The sequence below is a fragment of the Xyrauchen texanus genome, chromosome 9 (assembly GCF_025860055.1).
Source record: "Xyrauchen texanus isolate HMW12.3.18 chromosome 9, RBS_HiC_50CHRs, whole genome shotgun sequence".
NCBI classification, from domain to species: domain Eukaryota; kingdom Metazoa; phylum Chordata; class Actinopteri; order Cypriniformes; family Catostomidae; genus Xyrauchen; species Xyrauchen texanus.
The window spans coordinates 48,202,517-48,221,225 of record NC_068284.1 but is presented as its reverse complement, the minus strand read 5'-3'; the positions used below and the strand labels follow the sequence as shown (position 1 = coordinate 48,221,225).

Genomic DNA, 18,709 nt, shown 5'->3' with positions numbered 1-18,709 from the left:
TTTGTGTGAGTGTGAGTGTGAGTGTGTGTGTGTGTGTGTGTGTGTGTGTGTGTGTGTGTGTGTGTGTGTGTGTGTGTGTGTGTGTGTGTGTGTGTGTGCAGTCGGATGTGACACAATAGCAGCTCATTAGTATTCCGAAGTGGATAATAATCCCCACTCTGCAAAACTCAAACTTCTTTCTTTTTTTCTTTCTTTGTTAATACAATTTGATAACAAACATGTAAATGTAAACAAGTGCTGTGAATTTTAACAGGCATTACTATCTTTACATAACCTGAAAAATATATATATATATATTCAAGATAAACTGTATGCATTTCAATTTACAACACATTTCCATCAAACTGAATTGAGTCATTTTTGACCAAATTTAAATTAACTTGTATTCATTTATTTTAGTGGAAGTTTGAACATACAATTTGACCTAAACTTATGAAATTGAAACCTTAAAACTCTTAAAAATAGGCTTAAATTATATATATTTATTTTTTAATGTAATGTTATTGCATTTATTGGATATTCTTGGATTAACTTTGGTCAAACAAACGTACAAATGTCTCTTTTTATTATTATTTTAATCAACTTTTTTTTGCAATGTAAATTGATTAAAATGAAAGATGTTACATAAGTCTGTGTTATAAGATTAAACACATGCACAGGTTGCATGATGTGTGCTGCACCTGCTCAGACGTCCCACAAACTCTCATCGCTGTAAGCTCGCTAATAATAGCTGCATGCTATTTGATATAAAGCTCTGTTAGATCTCATGCAATTACTATCTACACGCTTAGTGCATTGTAATGCATGTGTAATTTATTATCTTACCTTGTCATGAAGGGGTTGTGAACCTGCAGGTTGGTTCGCCTCTCTGGTTTTCGGCTGTCGTGATGAATTAATATTGATGGTTATGCGCACATCTGATGAAGTTTGCTGGTCTCAGCCACATGTTGATTTCCAGCTGCAATTAAACAAATATCAGCTGAACTGAAGATCAATTCACCGAAACTGAAGTTGAGCCGAAACTGCAACTCTGAGCAACAAATCACATGCTTTTATAAACTTCAATCTCTCTCTCTCTCTCTCTCTCTCTCTCTCTCTGTGTCTCTCTCTCACTTTATCCCTCTTTGTTCTTTAGATGGCTATTGAATCCTTCTAAAAGAAACACAATTTATATTCTGTGCAATTACTAGTTTAACCTAAATTAAATAAATAATTAAATAATAATAACCGCTAGACATGTGGTTTCCATTATGAAACATACAACAATATGTTCTGTAATTAATATTTGGACGGGTATAAAAGTTGCTATGATGCATTTCATCAGCTTTAATTCTGTTCATGTGTTGCTGTACATCCATTAAAAAATATATTATTATATAATTAATTAAACTTCAATTTAAGGCCAGTTTATCAGTAAAATAACCTTAATATTTTCCTATTGTGTGCTAAATATAGTATATACACTATTTACTAGTCTAATGTTTTTTCTACACTGCTAAATTAATGCATTTGGTAATTAATTAATAAAAGCCGATTCCATGTTTTAAGTATGCATAGACAAGGAAACAAACATTCAGTACATTTGAACTCCGATTGAATATAAATAATGAAAGAGGGCACAGACATGCCTTCTCTAACTTATTAATATGCAACAACATTAGCATGCAATGTTAGCATCATATGGCCAGTCTTTGGGCAATATTTCAGTGATGCATTATCGCTCTAGTGCTGGTGTGAGAAGAGAAGCTCTGGTGTTTCTGGAACTTTCTTATACGGTCTCATTCAGTGTTTGTCTTTAATCTGGGTTAGTCCAAACTTCCTCATCACTTGGAGATGTCAGTGGTGTTGTGAAGTGCTGGAACAGAACATCCTGTGAACACCAACACACAAAAAGAGTCCGTGAGGGGAACAAGAACTGTCAGTGTGACCAAATGTTTCTTTAATGAGAGATGGAGGAGAATGCTGCAGTGGGACACTTTAAGCAGCAGGGGCGCTGTGCGCACTGGACCGTGATCAGACGGTGCATTCAAATCCCAAACACCCTCATTCATTTTTCTTGAGCATTCTTGTTTTACTTTTTGGGGCTGGGCCTAGGGCACCAGTGCATTCAATAGAGCTGCTTTCCATTTCCATGTGTAGATTGCACCCATTAAGCATTTCTTTGCACATTTCTTTAATTCCTCTTTCATTACATGCATGTACACAACTCGCATGTAGTTTTCAGTTTTGGCTCATTGACATCTATTTTTTAGTTTTGAGTTGCATGACACGGAGCCGCCAAGATGGCGTACTAGATAGCAGCATTGTTTTTTCGCTAGCAGAGTCTCAAAGTTTATTTCTTATTTTTAGACTTTTCCCAAACGGTTTAATAGAGATTATTTTTTATCATCTAAAGATGACAAGTAGAGCAAGTAACTCCGAAGAGAAGACTGTGAGCAGTAACAGAAATGATCATGATTATACTGAAGCGTGTCTTGGAGGAATGTGCTGCTGAGAATTTACCTGTTACTCCCAGCAACGTTCACATAATGAAGAAAGTGCGGCCTGATCAGGTGGAAGATATCTCTAATGCGGATATACTTGAGGCAATTCACTCCCTCGGCAGAAGATTTGACAAGCAGGAGAAAAAACTGGAGGAGCTGTTATATTGAATTTAAAGAAAGTTGTGATGTAGACCTGAGATTGGATGAAATCGTTTCCGCTATTAAAAAAATGCCTTTAGGTAAATCTCCTGGTCAGGATGGTCCGACTACAAATTTTTACACATTTTTCTGGGAAGATCTAAAAGATTTGTTGTTTAAAGCTTTAAAGGAATGTTTTGATGCTAACTCTTTACTTCCAACTATGAAGCAGGGGTTGATCATTCTCATCCCAAAGTCAGGCAAAGACAAAAGAGTTATTGATAATCTGAGACCGATTACCCTACTCAATGGTGATTATACAATTCTTACAGCTGCTATTGCAAACAGGCGAAAATTTAGGTTGAGTCAAGTTATAAGTGAAACACAATCTGGTTTTATTAAAGGAAGGTTAATACACAATATTAGACTTGTTTTGGATTTAATTGAGTATGCACATTTGATTAAGGATGATGGGTTTATTTTGTTTCTTGATTTCTATACTGTAGAACATAGGTTTATTCTACACGCACTTACATCTTTTGGATTTGGTTCTAAATTTGTTAAATTGATAGAGATGTTGTATAATGATATTAATAGTTCAGTATCACTTCCAGGTGGGACTTCTAAGCGTTTTAACATAAACAGAGGTATTAGACAAGGAGATCCGACAAGTCCATCCATCCATCCATCCATCCATCGTCAACCGCTTATCCTGTATCCGACATGTCCGTATTTGTTTATTTTAATAGCTAAACTTTTGGCAATTTATGTGAAAAATAGTAAAGTGGTTAAGCCGTTGAATGTTTTGGGGAGTCAGATATTAATAAGTCAACTAGTAGACGATACTACTCTGTTTCTTAGGGATGCAGAGCAGATCCCAGCTGCCATTCATTTGGTGTCACATTTTTCCAAAGCTTCTGGTTTGACATTAAATTTAAAAAAGTGTGAGTTGATGGCAGTGCATAATCGGACTGAATCTCAATTATTTAATATTCCATTAAAAAATGAGGTAAAATATTTAGGTATTGTTATTACTAAAGACACTAAAACTAGAGAAAAAATGTATTTGGCTGACAATATAACAAAAAGTCAAAATATGTTAAATGTGTGGTTACAAAGGGATATTTCCATTTTTGGCAGAATTTTATTACAGAAAACTGAGATACTTTCTAGGCTGATTTATCCTGCATATTCTCTAGCTATCTCTGACAGGTGGATAAAGGATATTAATCAAATTCAGTATCAATTTCTTTGGAAAAACAAACATCATTACATAAGAAAATCAGATGTAGTGAAGCCAGTCAGTGAGGGAGGTTTGAATATTATTGATTTCGATGTTATGAATGGCACTCTTAAATTGAGATGGCGTCAAGCTTTCCTTAGGAATAAACATTCGGTTTGGTCTAGATTTTCTTCACAAATCTTTGATTTTTTGGGGGCATTGACTTTCTTTTGAGGTGTGATTTTGAGCCATCAAAACTAAAGTGTAAATTGTCATCTTTTCATAGTCAGGTATTATTGTATTGGAAACTGATATACAAACACAATTTTTCCCCACATTGTTGTTCTTTGTGGAATAATAAGTGTATCCTTATTAATAGGAAATCTGTGTTCTTTCAAGACTGGATGGATAAAGGTGTCTGGTCCATTGTACACATTATGGATGGGGAAGGAAATTTCCTTAGTTATGACAATTTTTGTGAAAGATATAATTTTATTTGCACTCAGAAATGATATGACTTTGTTAAAAGCTGTTCCTGGTGGTTTGGTTCAGATGGTTAAAGGTGCATTGTGTTATTCACCTGTGATTCCGAGATTGAAAAGTTTAACAATTTCTGGTCTTAATTTTACAGAGGAGGGATGTAAGATTAAAGTTTTAAGAACATTGGTAAATATAGAGACTTTCCCTTGTAAAGTTAAAAAGAGACCTGTTATATTTGATTTCCCGAAAGACAAAGTGGGTCAAATTAGAACAAGATTTCTCACTTTTCCACTTTTTCCAAAGGTAAAAGAGGTTCAGTTTAAAATGATTAATGATATTTATCCTTGTAATGATTTCCTCAGACACAGATTTAATATGGTGCACCTTTTGTGAAGCAGATATAGAGTCGTTGGAACATTTATTTTATTTATGCAAATTCTCAAAGAAATTCTGGGATGACCTTTATGGTTGGTTAAGATTGAAATATGAAATACCTGACTTTAATTTTAACTTTAAAACTATAAAATATTTGTTTTTTTCTTTGAATTACGATCATGAGTTTTTGGTGAACAATATTGTGCTGTTGGCCAATTACCTCATACACAAATGCAGATTCTTTAAGAACCCTCCCATTTTCTTACTTTTCCATAAAGATTTAATGATCTTCTTTAAATCTTTAAGACTTGTGCATAACAAAAAAAGCCCTTAAATTGTATAATCTTTTGAAGGTATTTTTTGGTGATTACCCCCTTGTGTAATATTTTATTTGTTATTTAAGTTCTTTTTTTTTTTTTCAGATTTATGGTATTTATTTATATTTTGTGCTGCTATTTAGACTTCTTTGTAATTGGATAAGATTTGTATCTTGAGGTTTGTTTGGTATTTTGTATGTTTCTTTAAGCAATAAAAAAATAAAAATTTGAGTTGCATGACGTAATACAGCTTCCCAGCGTGTCATCACATCCTTGAGACCAACACCCGCGCGCGCAGCCAATGAACGCACGAGCATCATGAATGGAGTGATGGAGCAGGAAGCGCGCGACACTCATAACGTCATTCTCGTTTTCACGGGCACAGACACTGGAAAGAGTTTAACGTGACTCTAAACGTGTATAACGGGACATTTACCGGGTGCGACTGAACTGTTGTTTTATTTTGAGTATTCAATCGAAAATAGAAACTCGTCGCGATGTTTCCAGAGTCCACTACAGGGTGAGTTCAGACATTTAAAGCACATTTAAGTTGTTTTGAATAGCGTTATACATCTAATGCATTTGTAATGTTTATGTTAAACGGATCTGACCTGATGCTGTAAAGACTGCGCTAGTTTCCTATTAGAAATGGCACAAATTCTTCATAAAATAACAATCAAACGGTCTGATGTAATTTCTTCAGACTGATTTGATGCATCACATGAGATTTCATCAGACATGGAGTCGCCTAATGTGAGCATGTGAGTTTAACCAGGAAGAAAATAAAAAAAGGTGCTGTTGAGACCTGTCGAGCTGGTTTGACACTGTCTGGCATTCTTACAGCAGAGAGAATACAAACTCAAACACCATAAAACAAGAGAATAACATGCATGGATAACATTATACACATTCTTGCATCTTAAACATTGTGACTCAAACATGATTAGCTAATAAGCTAAAGATCATTTAATAAGATGCATGTATTGAGATCAGTGCTGTACCCAAGGGTAGACCCAGGCTTCAATTAAATATTTATAAAATAGTTTTAAGAATGCATATATTGTGATTTCTGAAAGTGTGAAAGAACGGTTTGAATGCGCCACTGCCTCAATGGAAAATTTGGTGTAAAATAATGGCCCATCCATTTTTATTGAGACCCACCCAAAGTACTTTTACAAGCTACGGCCTTGGGAATCCCGGGTGTGTGACGCAGGATCTGCGTGAACTTCATCACGTATCATGAGTAACAGATGGTTGTTGATATGAGACGGGAGGCGCTGGATCTAAATGCAGGCTTTTAATGATGATGATAGTTAAACAAACAGACATGAACTCATAAAGCAACAAACAAGAACTGACAAAGAAATGCAAAACTAGAGGGTGTATATACAATCAAAAGGGATAAGGAGGGAATGCAAAACAGGTGAGATCAATGGCAGATGGCAGTGCATGATGGGAAACATTGTCTGGTGGAAACACTTCAAAATAAGAGTCCTAGGAAACACGAGGGAGACCGACTGTGACATCACAACACGATCAGACCCCATTCGCTTCCAGAAAATGTACACAGTAAAAATAATACTATACAAAACATACAAATTAATCTCTGTAGTCAAATACCACATTATGGTCATATGGTAAACATTATATTAGGCTGCACATGAAATATGGAATAAAATTAAAAAAATCACCAAACATAATAACGACAATAATGAAATGAAATCTAAAAGAAAACTAAAAAGCACAAAAATGAACCGATGCAGTTTTAAGCATATCTTACCATAACGTTTGAACAAATATGCACTTTTAATTAGTCTTCTATTGATGTGAAGAGTTTTATGACACAGTGAGTGATACAGATAGATTAACAGGTAAATAGACAGATGGACGGATGGCTATTTTGAGATTATAGATAGATAGATAGATAGATAGATAGATAGATAGATAGATAGATAGATAGATAGGTGTCATAGATAGATAGATAGATAGATAGATAGATAGATAGATAGATAAGTGTCATAGATAGATAGATAGATAGATAGATAGATAGATAGATAAGTGTCATAGATAGATAGATAGATAGATAGATAGATAGATAGATAGATAGGGCAGACAGATAGAATAGACAGACAGATAGATAGATAGATGACAACACAGATAGATGGATGATCAGACAGATAGATATAAATGGATGATGATGGATGGATGGATGGATGGCTAGACAGACAGATAGATAGATGATAACACAGATAGATGGATGATAAGATAGATAGACATACTGACAGATAGATAGATAGATAGATAGATAGACAGACTGACAGATAGATAGATAGATAGATAGATAGATAGATAGATAGATAGATAGATAGATAGATAGGGCAGACAGATAGATAGATGAAAAGACAAATAGACAGACAGATAGAAATGGATGATGATGGATGGATGGATGGCCAGACAGACACTAGATAGATAGACAGACAGACAGATATATAGATGAAAAGACAAACAGATAGATAGACAGACAGATAGAAATGTATGATGATAGATAGATGAATGGATAGATGACCAGACAGACAGATAGATAAGATAGATAGATAGATAGATAGATAGACAGACAGACAGACAGATAGAAATGGATGATGATAGATAGATGGATGGATGGATGGCTAGACAGACAGACAGATAGATAGACAGATAGACCGGCAGACAGATGGATAGATGATAAGATAGATAGATAGACATACAGATAGATAAATGATAAGATAGACAGACAGATAGATAGATGATAAGATAGATAGATAGATAGACAGATAGATAGATGATAAGATAGATAGATAGACAGACAGACAGATAGATAAATGATAAGATAGATAGATAGACAGACAGATAGATAAATGATAAGATAGATAGACAGACAGACAGACAGATAGATAGATGATAAGATAGATAGACAGACAGACAGATAGATAAATGATAAGATAGATAGACAGACAGATAGATAAATGATAAGATAGATAAATGATAAGATAGACAGACAGATAGATAGATAGATGATAAGATAGATAGACAGACAGACAGACAGACAGATGATAAGATAGATAGATAGACAGATGATAAGATAGATAGACAGATGATAAGATAGATAGACAGATGATAAGATAGATAAGATAGATAGACAGATGATAAGATAGATAGACAGATGATAAGATAGATAGACAGACAGATAGATAGATAAGATAGATAGACAGATGATAAGATAGATAGATGATAAGATAGATAGACAGATGATAAGATAGATAAGATAGATAGACAGATGATAAGATAGATAGACAGATGATAAGATAGATAAGATAGATAGATAGATGATAAGATAGATAGACAGACAGATAGATAGATAAGATAGATAAACAGATAGATAGACAGATAGATGATAAGATAGATAGACAGATGATAAGATAGACAGACAGATAGATAGATAGATGATAAGATAGATAGACAGACAGATAGATAGATAAGATAGATAAACAGATAGATAGATAGATGATAAGATAGATAGACAGATGATAAGATAGACAGACAGATAGATAGATAGATGATAAGATAGATAGACAGACAGATAGATAGATAAGATAGATAGATAGATAGATAGATGATAAGATAGATAGATAGATGATAAGATAGATAGACAGATAGATAGATGATAAGATAGATAGACAGATGATAAGATAGACAGACAGATAGACAGATGATAAGATAGACAGACAGATAGATAGATGATAAGATAGATAGATAGGTGAAAGAACAGACAGATGTTTTCCTGTAGAAGACAAAGCTTTGTCAAAGGTATCTCAAGTATTTTCATTTCAAGTCGAGTCTTGTCAGAAAAGGTTTCCAGAACGTGTCCCAGCAACCAGGAAAAGTGGGGCTGTAGAATCCACTATGATGACAATATCACCAGAAATTAAGCTTCTTCTTTCTTAAGTCCATTTCTGTCACTCCTTTAGCAAAGGTGTGCACTCACATACCCATCTTTTAAAGTACAGTTTGGTTGTGTCAAATATTCCAGGTGGTAGAATTGGGTTACCTTTCAGTTGGAGAAGGTGATTTGGAGTGAGTGGTTCTGGATCATTGGGACCTTCAGACAGTTTGGCTTATAGACAGTCAGTTAATATGGCCTCAACATCACTCAACACTCCTTCATCCAAAGTTTGTGGACGTAAAACTGAACTATGAATGGGCTTAGCAATCTTGATGATGCGTTCCCTCACTCCACGAAAATGTGAGCCAGCAGGGGAATTCAAGCTCCGTTTAACTCCTTCCTGAAGCAACGCACTTTGTATCTTATCCTGATTCATTGCAGCCTCTCTGAGGTCCCTCTCTGCTCCAGTAAAGTTGGTACTCTTGTCTGATCTTTAATTTGCAACTTCTACAAAGATGTAAACAAACTCACTGTAAACACATGACCAAACGCCGTTCAGGGTTGATGGGTTTCATGTAGTCCGAGAACGGATCAACAAGGGTGCCACCAGCTGAAGCAAAGTCTCAAATTCATCTACAGACATTCTGAAGAACTGATGAAAACGATCATGACGGGGTGAACCCGGTATCTGCACCTGTTTCTTCAGCCAAAATAACAATAAACTCATCATGGCAGCTGCTTGAAGAGAAATCCATCTTCATTTTTTCAGCATGATAGAGAACTTGCTTGCTAGACCTTTACTGTGAATCCATGGTTGGTTTGCACACTTTTATCTAGTTCTTCCTCTCCTCCATCATAGACGGATGGAGGACCAGCTCTCGAAAGGGCTATCATTGGCGATACTCTTTGCATAGCCGAGTCACCTCCAGTGCTTGAAATGGCTTGGATGATTGACAGGATATTTTATTCAGTCTTCCACCAACTCTCAAAAGTCAAAGATTTTTCCTTACAGAATTGTTGCTGTTGAACAAAAGCTATAATAGCAGCTCCACTGATAGACTGTGTTTGCCTACTGAGAGGGTCAATAGTTGAAGTTGCTTATCTTCCCAAATGAAGTTGTCACATTCGCACACCAATGACGGCAGAGCTGCCATGCTAGGCATTAGCCTGCCATTGGGAGCAACTTGGGGTTGCTTGTGGAGTCATGTGGGCCGGGAATCAAACCACCAACCCTGCGTTTAGTGGACAACCCGCTCTGCCACCTGAACCACAGCCGCCACAATTAATTAATCTCATTTATGAAATGTTATGTCTCTCTTTGGTGTAAGCCCCATCTGGCGTCCAAAGTTTTTGTACTCAGAACGGTCATATCCTGCCGGAGATAGGAGGCAGGGGCTGAGGAGCCTACCCCCATGCAGGACGGGACTCAACTGGTGGTGGTGGGGTGGTGGAGGTTGCCGTGTTAGCACACTGAAACAGCAATTATGAGCAGACTTATAAAGCATTGGCTAACATGTGAACAGCTGAAACGACTGTCAAGTCCGCATGCGATTTTGAGCTCTTGCACATTTCGTTACATTGCTTCAACTTTTATTTTTAAACCGGACGAAAGAAATGGCTCAAAAAACGAAAAATTTATCACTTTCCCCTTAGTTTTAAACATAATGAGTTCTAACGTTGTTTTTAGTGATGTGCAACATGCACATAACTGTTAGTGTCTCAAATGTATTTTGGAGTGACCCCAAACATACATTAATACATGGATCAATGCTAGAAAGTTTAAAAGGTTAATTTAGAAAAGTTTAAAGAAAGTTTAAGGTTGCATCACTGAGCTTATACATTTGCATTATTCACGTAGATTATTAAGTTCGTCCAATCAATTACTACTGACTGTTCTCAGATCACGTTTAAAGCTCAAAGGAGATTAGATGATTGTTTATTGTGTGATGTGTATATAGTGTTTTTATATTTAATTTTCAATGTACAGCGCTTTGGTGCTTCATTGTAGTTTGAAAGTGCTTTATAAATAAATGAGACTTGAGACTAATACTCAGGCTGCACCAAGTGTGCCGCACAAGTCCTCAAAAGTGAAGCCAAAACATCTCAATCGCCCCCCCGGTGGCTGGTCCTAGTATAGGTCATAAGCCCCGCCTCCCCATGTTATTCAACGGGACGTGAGACCAACTAAACAATTAAATTACACTTCATTCTTTTTTCCAAAGATAGTTTCTGTCATTTACTGTCGTTTCTATCACGTTGATGTCATTTCAAGTGTTTGTTTTCAAAATAAGTTTGTTTTTAGTTATTTGATGCTATAAAAAAACTGCTGTGACATCATGATTGACAGCTGTGATTGACAGGTTCTCTGAGCAAAAGTAGTCACTGAAGCGCAACTGACTTTTTTCGGGATCTTCGGAGGACTGAGGAGATTGGAGCTTTAAATTTAATATCTAAATTTCTATAATTAATTATTTCACACCGTCATAAGTCAAAAGTGCAGGGGCGTAGTGCTTGCGATTGATTCAGCGAGAGTGAGGGCGGGCCTTGATTTCAGGCTTTACTTCCTGCTCACTACTGCGCAGGTCTGGTCCCAAATCGCAACTCGCGCAGACTCAAGTCCCAAGATGTCAGCGCCATATCGGGACACTGGCGCTTCAGTTCTCACCAATGGAAAGAGCTAAGGGCGCCGGCCATCTTTTTTTACAGTCTATGGGCTGCACCTGTAACTTTGTGAGACAAAAAGTGTGATTGGGACACCATGGTATTGGCTGATTACCATATTCATGTACCATGGTATTTACATGGTTCTTCAACGCATACTAGGTAACTACTATGGTAATACCATTGTATCTACTATTGGTTAGTGTGTAATGGCAAACTATATCACCAAAACATAACTATTATTTCAACATTTTGAAGATCGTCTTTCCAGCCCCAATTCCTCTTTCCATTTCACTGTTTTCCATGTATTTCACTACACACATCTCTGTCTCTCTCAGGTACAATCATGAGGAGTGCAGGGTTACAGCTGATTGGCTGTTAGCTCAGGTTCCAGTGCGCCCTCTGGTGGGTATCGTGTGTGGTTCAGGTCTCGGTGGACTGGCAGATATGCTGAAAGATCAGGTGGTCATCAACTACAGCGATATACCCAACTTCCCTCAAAGCACTGGTGAGTTCAGACAATTCGCTCACTTGTATTGCTACATACACTGTTGACCGTTGTATTCAACTGTTTGTTGAACTTACAGACCAGTTTCACTCTTATTAGTCGGCTCATGCACTAGGTAATAACGAGTGCTCAACCGATGTGTGGTTTTCAAATTATATGTAGTTTAAGGTTAGAAAATACTTCTAGACAACATTTACTAAATTCTCAAAGTATCCATTATCCATTAAAATGATCCATCTATCTCTATGTATGCTTTCAAGATTCATTTCTGTGCTTCTTTGAAGTCTTGCTCCGTGTTTTTAGGTATAAATACTGTATATGTTGTAACACTCATGTTTTCTGCAGTGCACGGTCATGCTGGAAAGCTGGTGTTTGGGACTCTTAAAGGAAAACCGTGTGTTTGCATGAAGGGACGGTTTCACCTCTATGAAGGATACCCCGTTCAAAAGGTGATTTTAACACACTTGTAATTAACATTGCTAACACTTCAGGTGAAATAGAGGAAATGTTTTACCATTTGAATTTTGCATTATGTAAACGAAACCTCAAGGAGTAATTATAACAAATGCTACTGTATGGTATGGCATACAGTAGTATATTTATAGTGTCTCTATTACATTTACATAATCTTTGTACCTGTGAAACACACTTTGTAGTTCAGTTTCAGAGCTGCAGATAAACATAACCAATGTGTTTATACACACACAAGAGCAGCAGCACTTGAAACTAAACAGTTTATTTCCAGAGTTATGAACCATGTCAACAAACATCCAACTGTGCTTCTGTATGTCCAGCAATAACACTTAAGAGTATTAACACACTTAGCTCTGTGTTTCATCCTACTGTATGTGCAATTGTCCACTTCAAGATAACAATAACAGTCTTGTTCCTGAAGTAAAAATCAACACTCATTCAAATCATGTTTTGTAGTACCTCAACTGTATACATATACACATACAGTTGAAGTCAGAAGTGTACATGCACATTAGCCAAATACATTTAAACTCAGTTTTTTCAATTCCTGACATTTAATCGTACAAAACATTCTCTGTTTTAGGTCAGTTAGGATCACTACTTTTTAGCCTCTCCCTTTTTCCTCCAAACATAACGATGGTCATTATGGCCAAACAGTTCAATATTTGTTTCATCAGACCAGAGGACATTTCCCCAAAAAGTCAGATCTTTGTCCCCATGTGCACTTGCAAACTGTAGTCGGGCTATTTTATGGTGGTTTTGGAGCAGCGGCTTCTTCCTTGCTGAGCACCTTTCAGGTGATGTCCATATAGGACTGGTTTTACTGTGGATCTAGATACTCGTCTACCTGTTTCCTCCAGCATCTTCACAAGGTCCTTTGCTGTTGTTCTGGGATTGATTTGCACTTTTCACACAAACTACGTTCATCTCTAGGAGACCGAATGAGTCTCCTTCCTGAGCGGTGTGATGACTGTGTGGTCACATGGTGTTTATACTTGTGTACTATTGTTTGTACAAATTAACGTGGAGCCTTCAGGCATTTGGAAATTGCTCCCAAGGATGAACCAGACTTGTGGAGGTCCACAATAATCTTTCTGAGGTCTTGACTGATTTCTTTAGATTTTCCCATGATGTCAAGCAAAGAGACACTGAGTTTGAACTGGCTAATTAAAAGCTTGACATAATTTTCTGAAATTTTCCAAGCTGCTTAAAGGAACAGTTAACTTAGTGTATGTAAACTTCTGACTAGAGATGCTACCCTTTACACCCAAACAAATAGAGGTTTCTTACCAGAGGCACTTTTGTCGGCTCTGCACCGTAGAAGCGCTTCACGGAAATCGAAATCATGTTGTTGTCCGCATTGACTTCGGTCGCGCAGAAGTTTAACCCTTAAATGACACTTAAATGAGTCTTGTGAACAGTATTCAGTCGGTTTAAGTTAAATTAAGATTATGCGCTGAGTATAACAAAGCCAAAATACAACGTCCACCCGTGTGGACACGGCAAATAAACAAGGTTATATTTTATTTGCATTGTGATATTATTATATTACAGATTTACAGTCAGTGTTGGGTGTAATCTAATTAAAAAGTCATTAGTTACTGTAATCTTAAATACAATTACTTTTGGCATGGAGGAGGTGAGAACCGGCTTATCAATATAAATAATATCAGCCCGGCCCCGCCCTCCTCCTCTCTACACTCCTCCTGGCGTTAGCTCAGGCCTGGTAGCCCCCGGCATGACGTACACCACCCCCCTTTTCCCTGGGAGGGCGTGCCTTGCGCCCCATCTGCCGGCTGGTCATCCCGCCTTCCTCCAGAGAGGAAGAGGACAGAGAGAGCGGCAGCTGCTCCTCCCAGGTGGACCGAGTCAGTCCTACGACCCCCAGCGGACAGAGCAGCCCCTCCACATTTCCGGCGACCCCTGGGGATACTCCTCCGCCCCTGGCAGTGGCCCTAACGCTCCAGGCGGTCGGGAGTCGCTTCCTCCTCACCTCGCGGACACCGGTGTTCTCTTGACCCCTTTGTGTTTCTGGGGACAGTAGGGCACTCCTCCGCCCCTGGCAGCGGCTGCATCAGCGCCAGGTGGTCGAGGAGTCCAGTCCCCATTCAGCCCAGCGGGGCGGTTAATCCCGCATCCAGGCGGTCGGGCTACTCCGTCCCCGGCGGATGGCAGCGGCACTCCCCTGGGTGGATGGCAGTGTCGAGGACTCTGCGACGGGCATCCCTCCTCCTTCCCGGGTTTTCGGCACCAATGTAAGGGGGATTAGATGGGCAAGGAGGAGGCGAGAACCGGCTTAACAATATAAATAATATTTAATTAAATAAAAAGACACCTACAGGGCAGCTGCCAGTAATTCTCTCTCTCTTGAACTGTCGTCACCGGCCGCCTTATAAAAAAATCTCAGTGGCTACTTATAACTCTAACGATACATTGTTTAAATTGTAAAGTACAATTATGATAACTGATGCTGATTTTATTTTTATTTTGCAAATCAGTCTAGCCATTTTTTTATAACAAGTAATATTACTGTTTGTGTATTCTGTATGTGTAGACCACCTTGCCCATCAGGGTGTTTAAACTAATGAGGTGGAGACTGTGATCCTGGCGAATGCTGCTGGCAGGACTGAACCAGGACTATAAAGTGGGTGGCGTCATGATTATAAAGGATCATATCAACATTCCAGGTTTTGCTGGGAACAACCCATTAGTGGGGCCAAATGATGACAGGTGGCGTGTGTGGGGTGTTAATGCACTTATCAATATTGACTGATTATTAAAGGTGATGTAAGCAATTTTAGCGCTCTACTTCCACGAGACTGAACCGTTGAATTAGCCCGCCCCTCTTTCCAAAACCCTGCACTCCAAAGATACTAAATGAGCTTTGTTGTGAGCAGAAAGCGGTTGTTAAACACCACAGCAGCACAATAGCGCCCTCAACTGGCAACTGTTATGAACAACATGGCATAAAAATGGCATAATGCCTCAATAATTAAGCTGCAGCCCAATGCAACAAGAGCAGCTAAAATGATTGACAGGTCTGAAGCATCAGAGAGTCTAGAGCTGTCACAGAGTCCAGTAAGGTACATCACAACACTTATATCATTAATATCTTTTAGGGAGTAGGAAACATATTTGTGCAACTTTCCATGAAAAAAAAAAAATGGCCAAAAACAAAACAGTGGTAGCGTTATAGCAATTCTATATTAATTAAATGTTCTCTCTCTGCCTGCGTGCATAGATTTGGTGTCGCGGTTCCGTGTATGTCAGGCAGCGTATGACCGTGGACTCGCGACAGCTTCGCTCATGAGGTTGCAGCACAACTGGGTTTCTCAGTGTACATGCCGCAGTGTACAAGCGTGCTTTCGAGGGGCGATCCTTTGAGACTATTGCTGAGTGCAGGATGCTCCGCCTCCTCGGGCCGATGCGTGGGTGAGTCATACTGAAAGAATGATTGATTTCATGAGTCCAACAGTGGATATGTAGAAGTATGATGTTTAAGCGGCAGTGTGTGTGTGTTTCAGTCAGGTATGAGCACCGTTCACGAGGTGATTGTGGCCCGTCACTGTGGAATGAAGGTCTTACGCTCTGTCTCTGATCACCAATCAGGCGGTGATGGATTATGACAGTGAGAAGAAAGCCAATCACCTAGAGGTTCTGGAGACAGGTGAACTGAGAGCCAAACAGCTGGAAAAACTGGTGTCCGACATGGTCTCTCGCATTTAGCAACAGAATGACAAAGCCTGTTAGTGAACGCACCCCCGTTAACCACCTCAAACATCACACATACACGTCCAAACTGTTAGATGCCAGATAGAGGCCTTTAGTGTCATGAATGTTTATCCTCGACTCTTTACTGTCTGTCTTTATATTCCAGAGAGGAAGTGTTTTATGGTCCAATGTAGCGTCTTATAAAACTCAAATGTCTTCCATAACACTGAGGTAAATCAAGAGAGTGAGCAATTAAGGTAAGGCCTCATTATGGTATCAATATTTTTAGTATGTATTTATTTTCCTAATGTCTTAAAGGTGTATTTAAAAATAGTATTTAAATATAAGTTAAAGAAATTGAATATATTGTACTGTAGATACCTTATTTGATCGAGGTAATTGGGAGTTTGTTTGTTTTTCAAAAAAAAATAACTTCAAATAGTTTTCTTAACATTTTTATTTAAAAATAAAATAATATTCACAACTATACTAAATTAAGAAAATGTTAAAAACTATTAAGAACACTATTTATATAAGAAAGAAGAACTGTGTTACTGATTTACTGTAGAGTATTTAACAATATTGGGCTTGAACATGAATATATTTATGTTGGCATTGGTTTTAAAAGCGCTTAAAAGCGTTCGGTTTTTTAAATGGGGGCAAGTGTTTTTAACGCACTTAAAAGCGTTGGTATTTGGTTTTATTTGTTGTCTGGAGAAGGGCATCTGAAATGCTGTTTCTGCTGTGAATTTAGCCAGAATGTTTTACATTACACTTCCCAGCACTGCTATTTATACACTTTCCTCTAAAAAAAAAAAAATATGTTAATTCACCCGAATTTTGAAAATGGCACCTTGTGATTTTGTGGTACTTAGTTGTTTTTGTGACTTCCTGCTTAAATGCAATAAAACAATTTTGTTACACCAACAGTTAATCTGGTTTGACTTTCTCTTTTCTGTTTGACACATTAACTCTTTAAGCTTGGATGGACCGTGAGAAAATAAATCATCAAAATATTAATAAACAGGTGTGGTTTGAAAGTTTAGAAGCTCTACTTTCCAATGCATGTAGATATTATGACCAAAAACTGAACAAGTGCTTTGAAATTTACAGACAAATCAGAAGTGTTGCATTTTGATCATTTATAAAATTAATTGCACTGTATTATTGCAATCGGTAGAAACATCAAACTCATTAAATATTCATGTGTCATATGTTGTTGGAAAGATCTCAAAGAGTAAAATACAACCAGAATATTTGTTTTACTCAGACAAAAACATAGTGAGTAATAGGTAAATATATTTCACAATTATGTTGGTGTCGTTTATATGCCGCATTTTCCCTTATAACTACACAAATTATAAATGGAACGTAATGCCATGTGCATGTCCCTACACACTCGCATCCTTGACTTCTTCCAAACATCATCCCGCTACCGTTCTCATCGAACTGAATGATGATTGCTCTGGGTGTGTTATTTGAGGTAGCGGCATAGCCTTTCCTACCCAGCCGGTGAACTGTGTCTCACGATTGTCTCGCAGCCACTCCACATATTTTGGAATAACTCTTGTCAGTATCCGATGACAACTTCTCTCATGTCCTCTCCATCCTTTTCAGGTAGACCAATCATCCTCAAATTCCACCTTCTTTTGTATCGGGTTTGTTCTGCACATGCTTCTTTTAACAGGCTGTTTTCTGTCTGAAGGCCTCCTATTTTTTTCTGAAGCCTGCCGATTTCTTCTCGGTTTTCTTTAGTTGCTTGATTGTGTTGGCTTCAATCGTCTTTCGAAACTTTTCAAAAGTTCCGTCTGCTCAGTCCATTTTCTGGTCAGAGCTTGTACTGGAGTGTAAAATTGCAGCGCCAGTATTGGCGTCCTCAATTTCTCTTTGGTGTCTCTGTTTCTTTGGATTCGACTGTTTAATTGGTGTGCGTTCTTTGTTAATTTTGTCTTCTTTGGATGAGCAGCTTCTATTTCTTCCTCAATGTCAAAATCTTTGCATGCGGCGTGGAGAGCAGTCAAGTTGTAGTTGTGGGCGGACATGATTCAAAAACCCCCAGAATGTTATAGCTTATTTTATCCCTTAATTTTGACACTACGTTAAATATGTTTAGTAGAGGGGTTGTTACACTAGTTTATCACATTTCAAGGACTAAAAATAAACTTTTTACGGGCCTGCAAAAGTGCTACCACTCACACAGCCATCTTAATTCCCCCTCAGGCCGACACATTTTATACATGAAAGGTAATTAACCAAAATCTGATGGTGTTTTACGTAAACTTTTATACAATATTTTACGGGCTAATATTTTATCTCTTTTCTCGGTATTGAGTTAGACTGCGGTCTCAATGAGGTCGCCTCACCACGAGCATGCACAGTTGGTGCTGAACTGAAGTACATTCAGGCAAAAGGCGTCGGACC

The 18,709-nt window shown here is 37.9% G+C and overlaps 1 protein-coding gene across 1 annotated transcript; it reads left to right on the top strand.

Moving 5' to 3' along the window:
* The first annotated feature begins 5,358 nt into the window (after window positions 1-5,358).
* On the top strand, window positions 5,359-17,217 carry pnp5b (purine nucleoside phosphorylase 5b). The gene is given in 10 exon segments (XM_052134097.1): window positions 5,359-5,535; window positions 11,934-12,103; window positions 12,449-12,552; window positions 15,132-15,162; window positions 15,165-15,199; window positions 15,201-15,307; window positions 15,819-15,910; window positions 15,913-16,005; window positions 16,106-16,158; window positions 16,160-17,217. Coding segments are annotated over 10 exon segments (852 nt in total). The 5' UTR covers window positions 5,359-5,512; the 3' UTR covers window positions 16,304-17,217.
* Window positions 17,218-18,709: the final 1,492 nt, after the last annotated feature.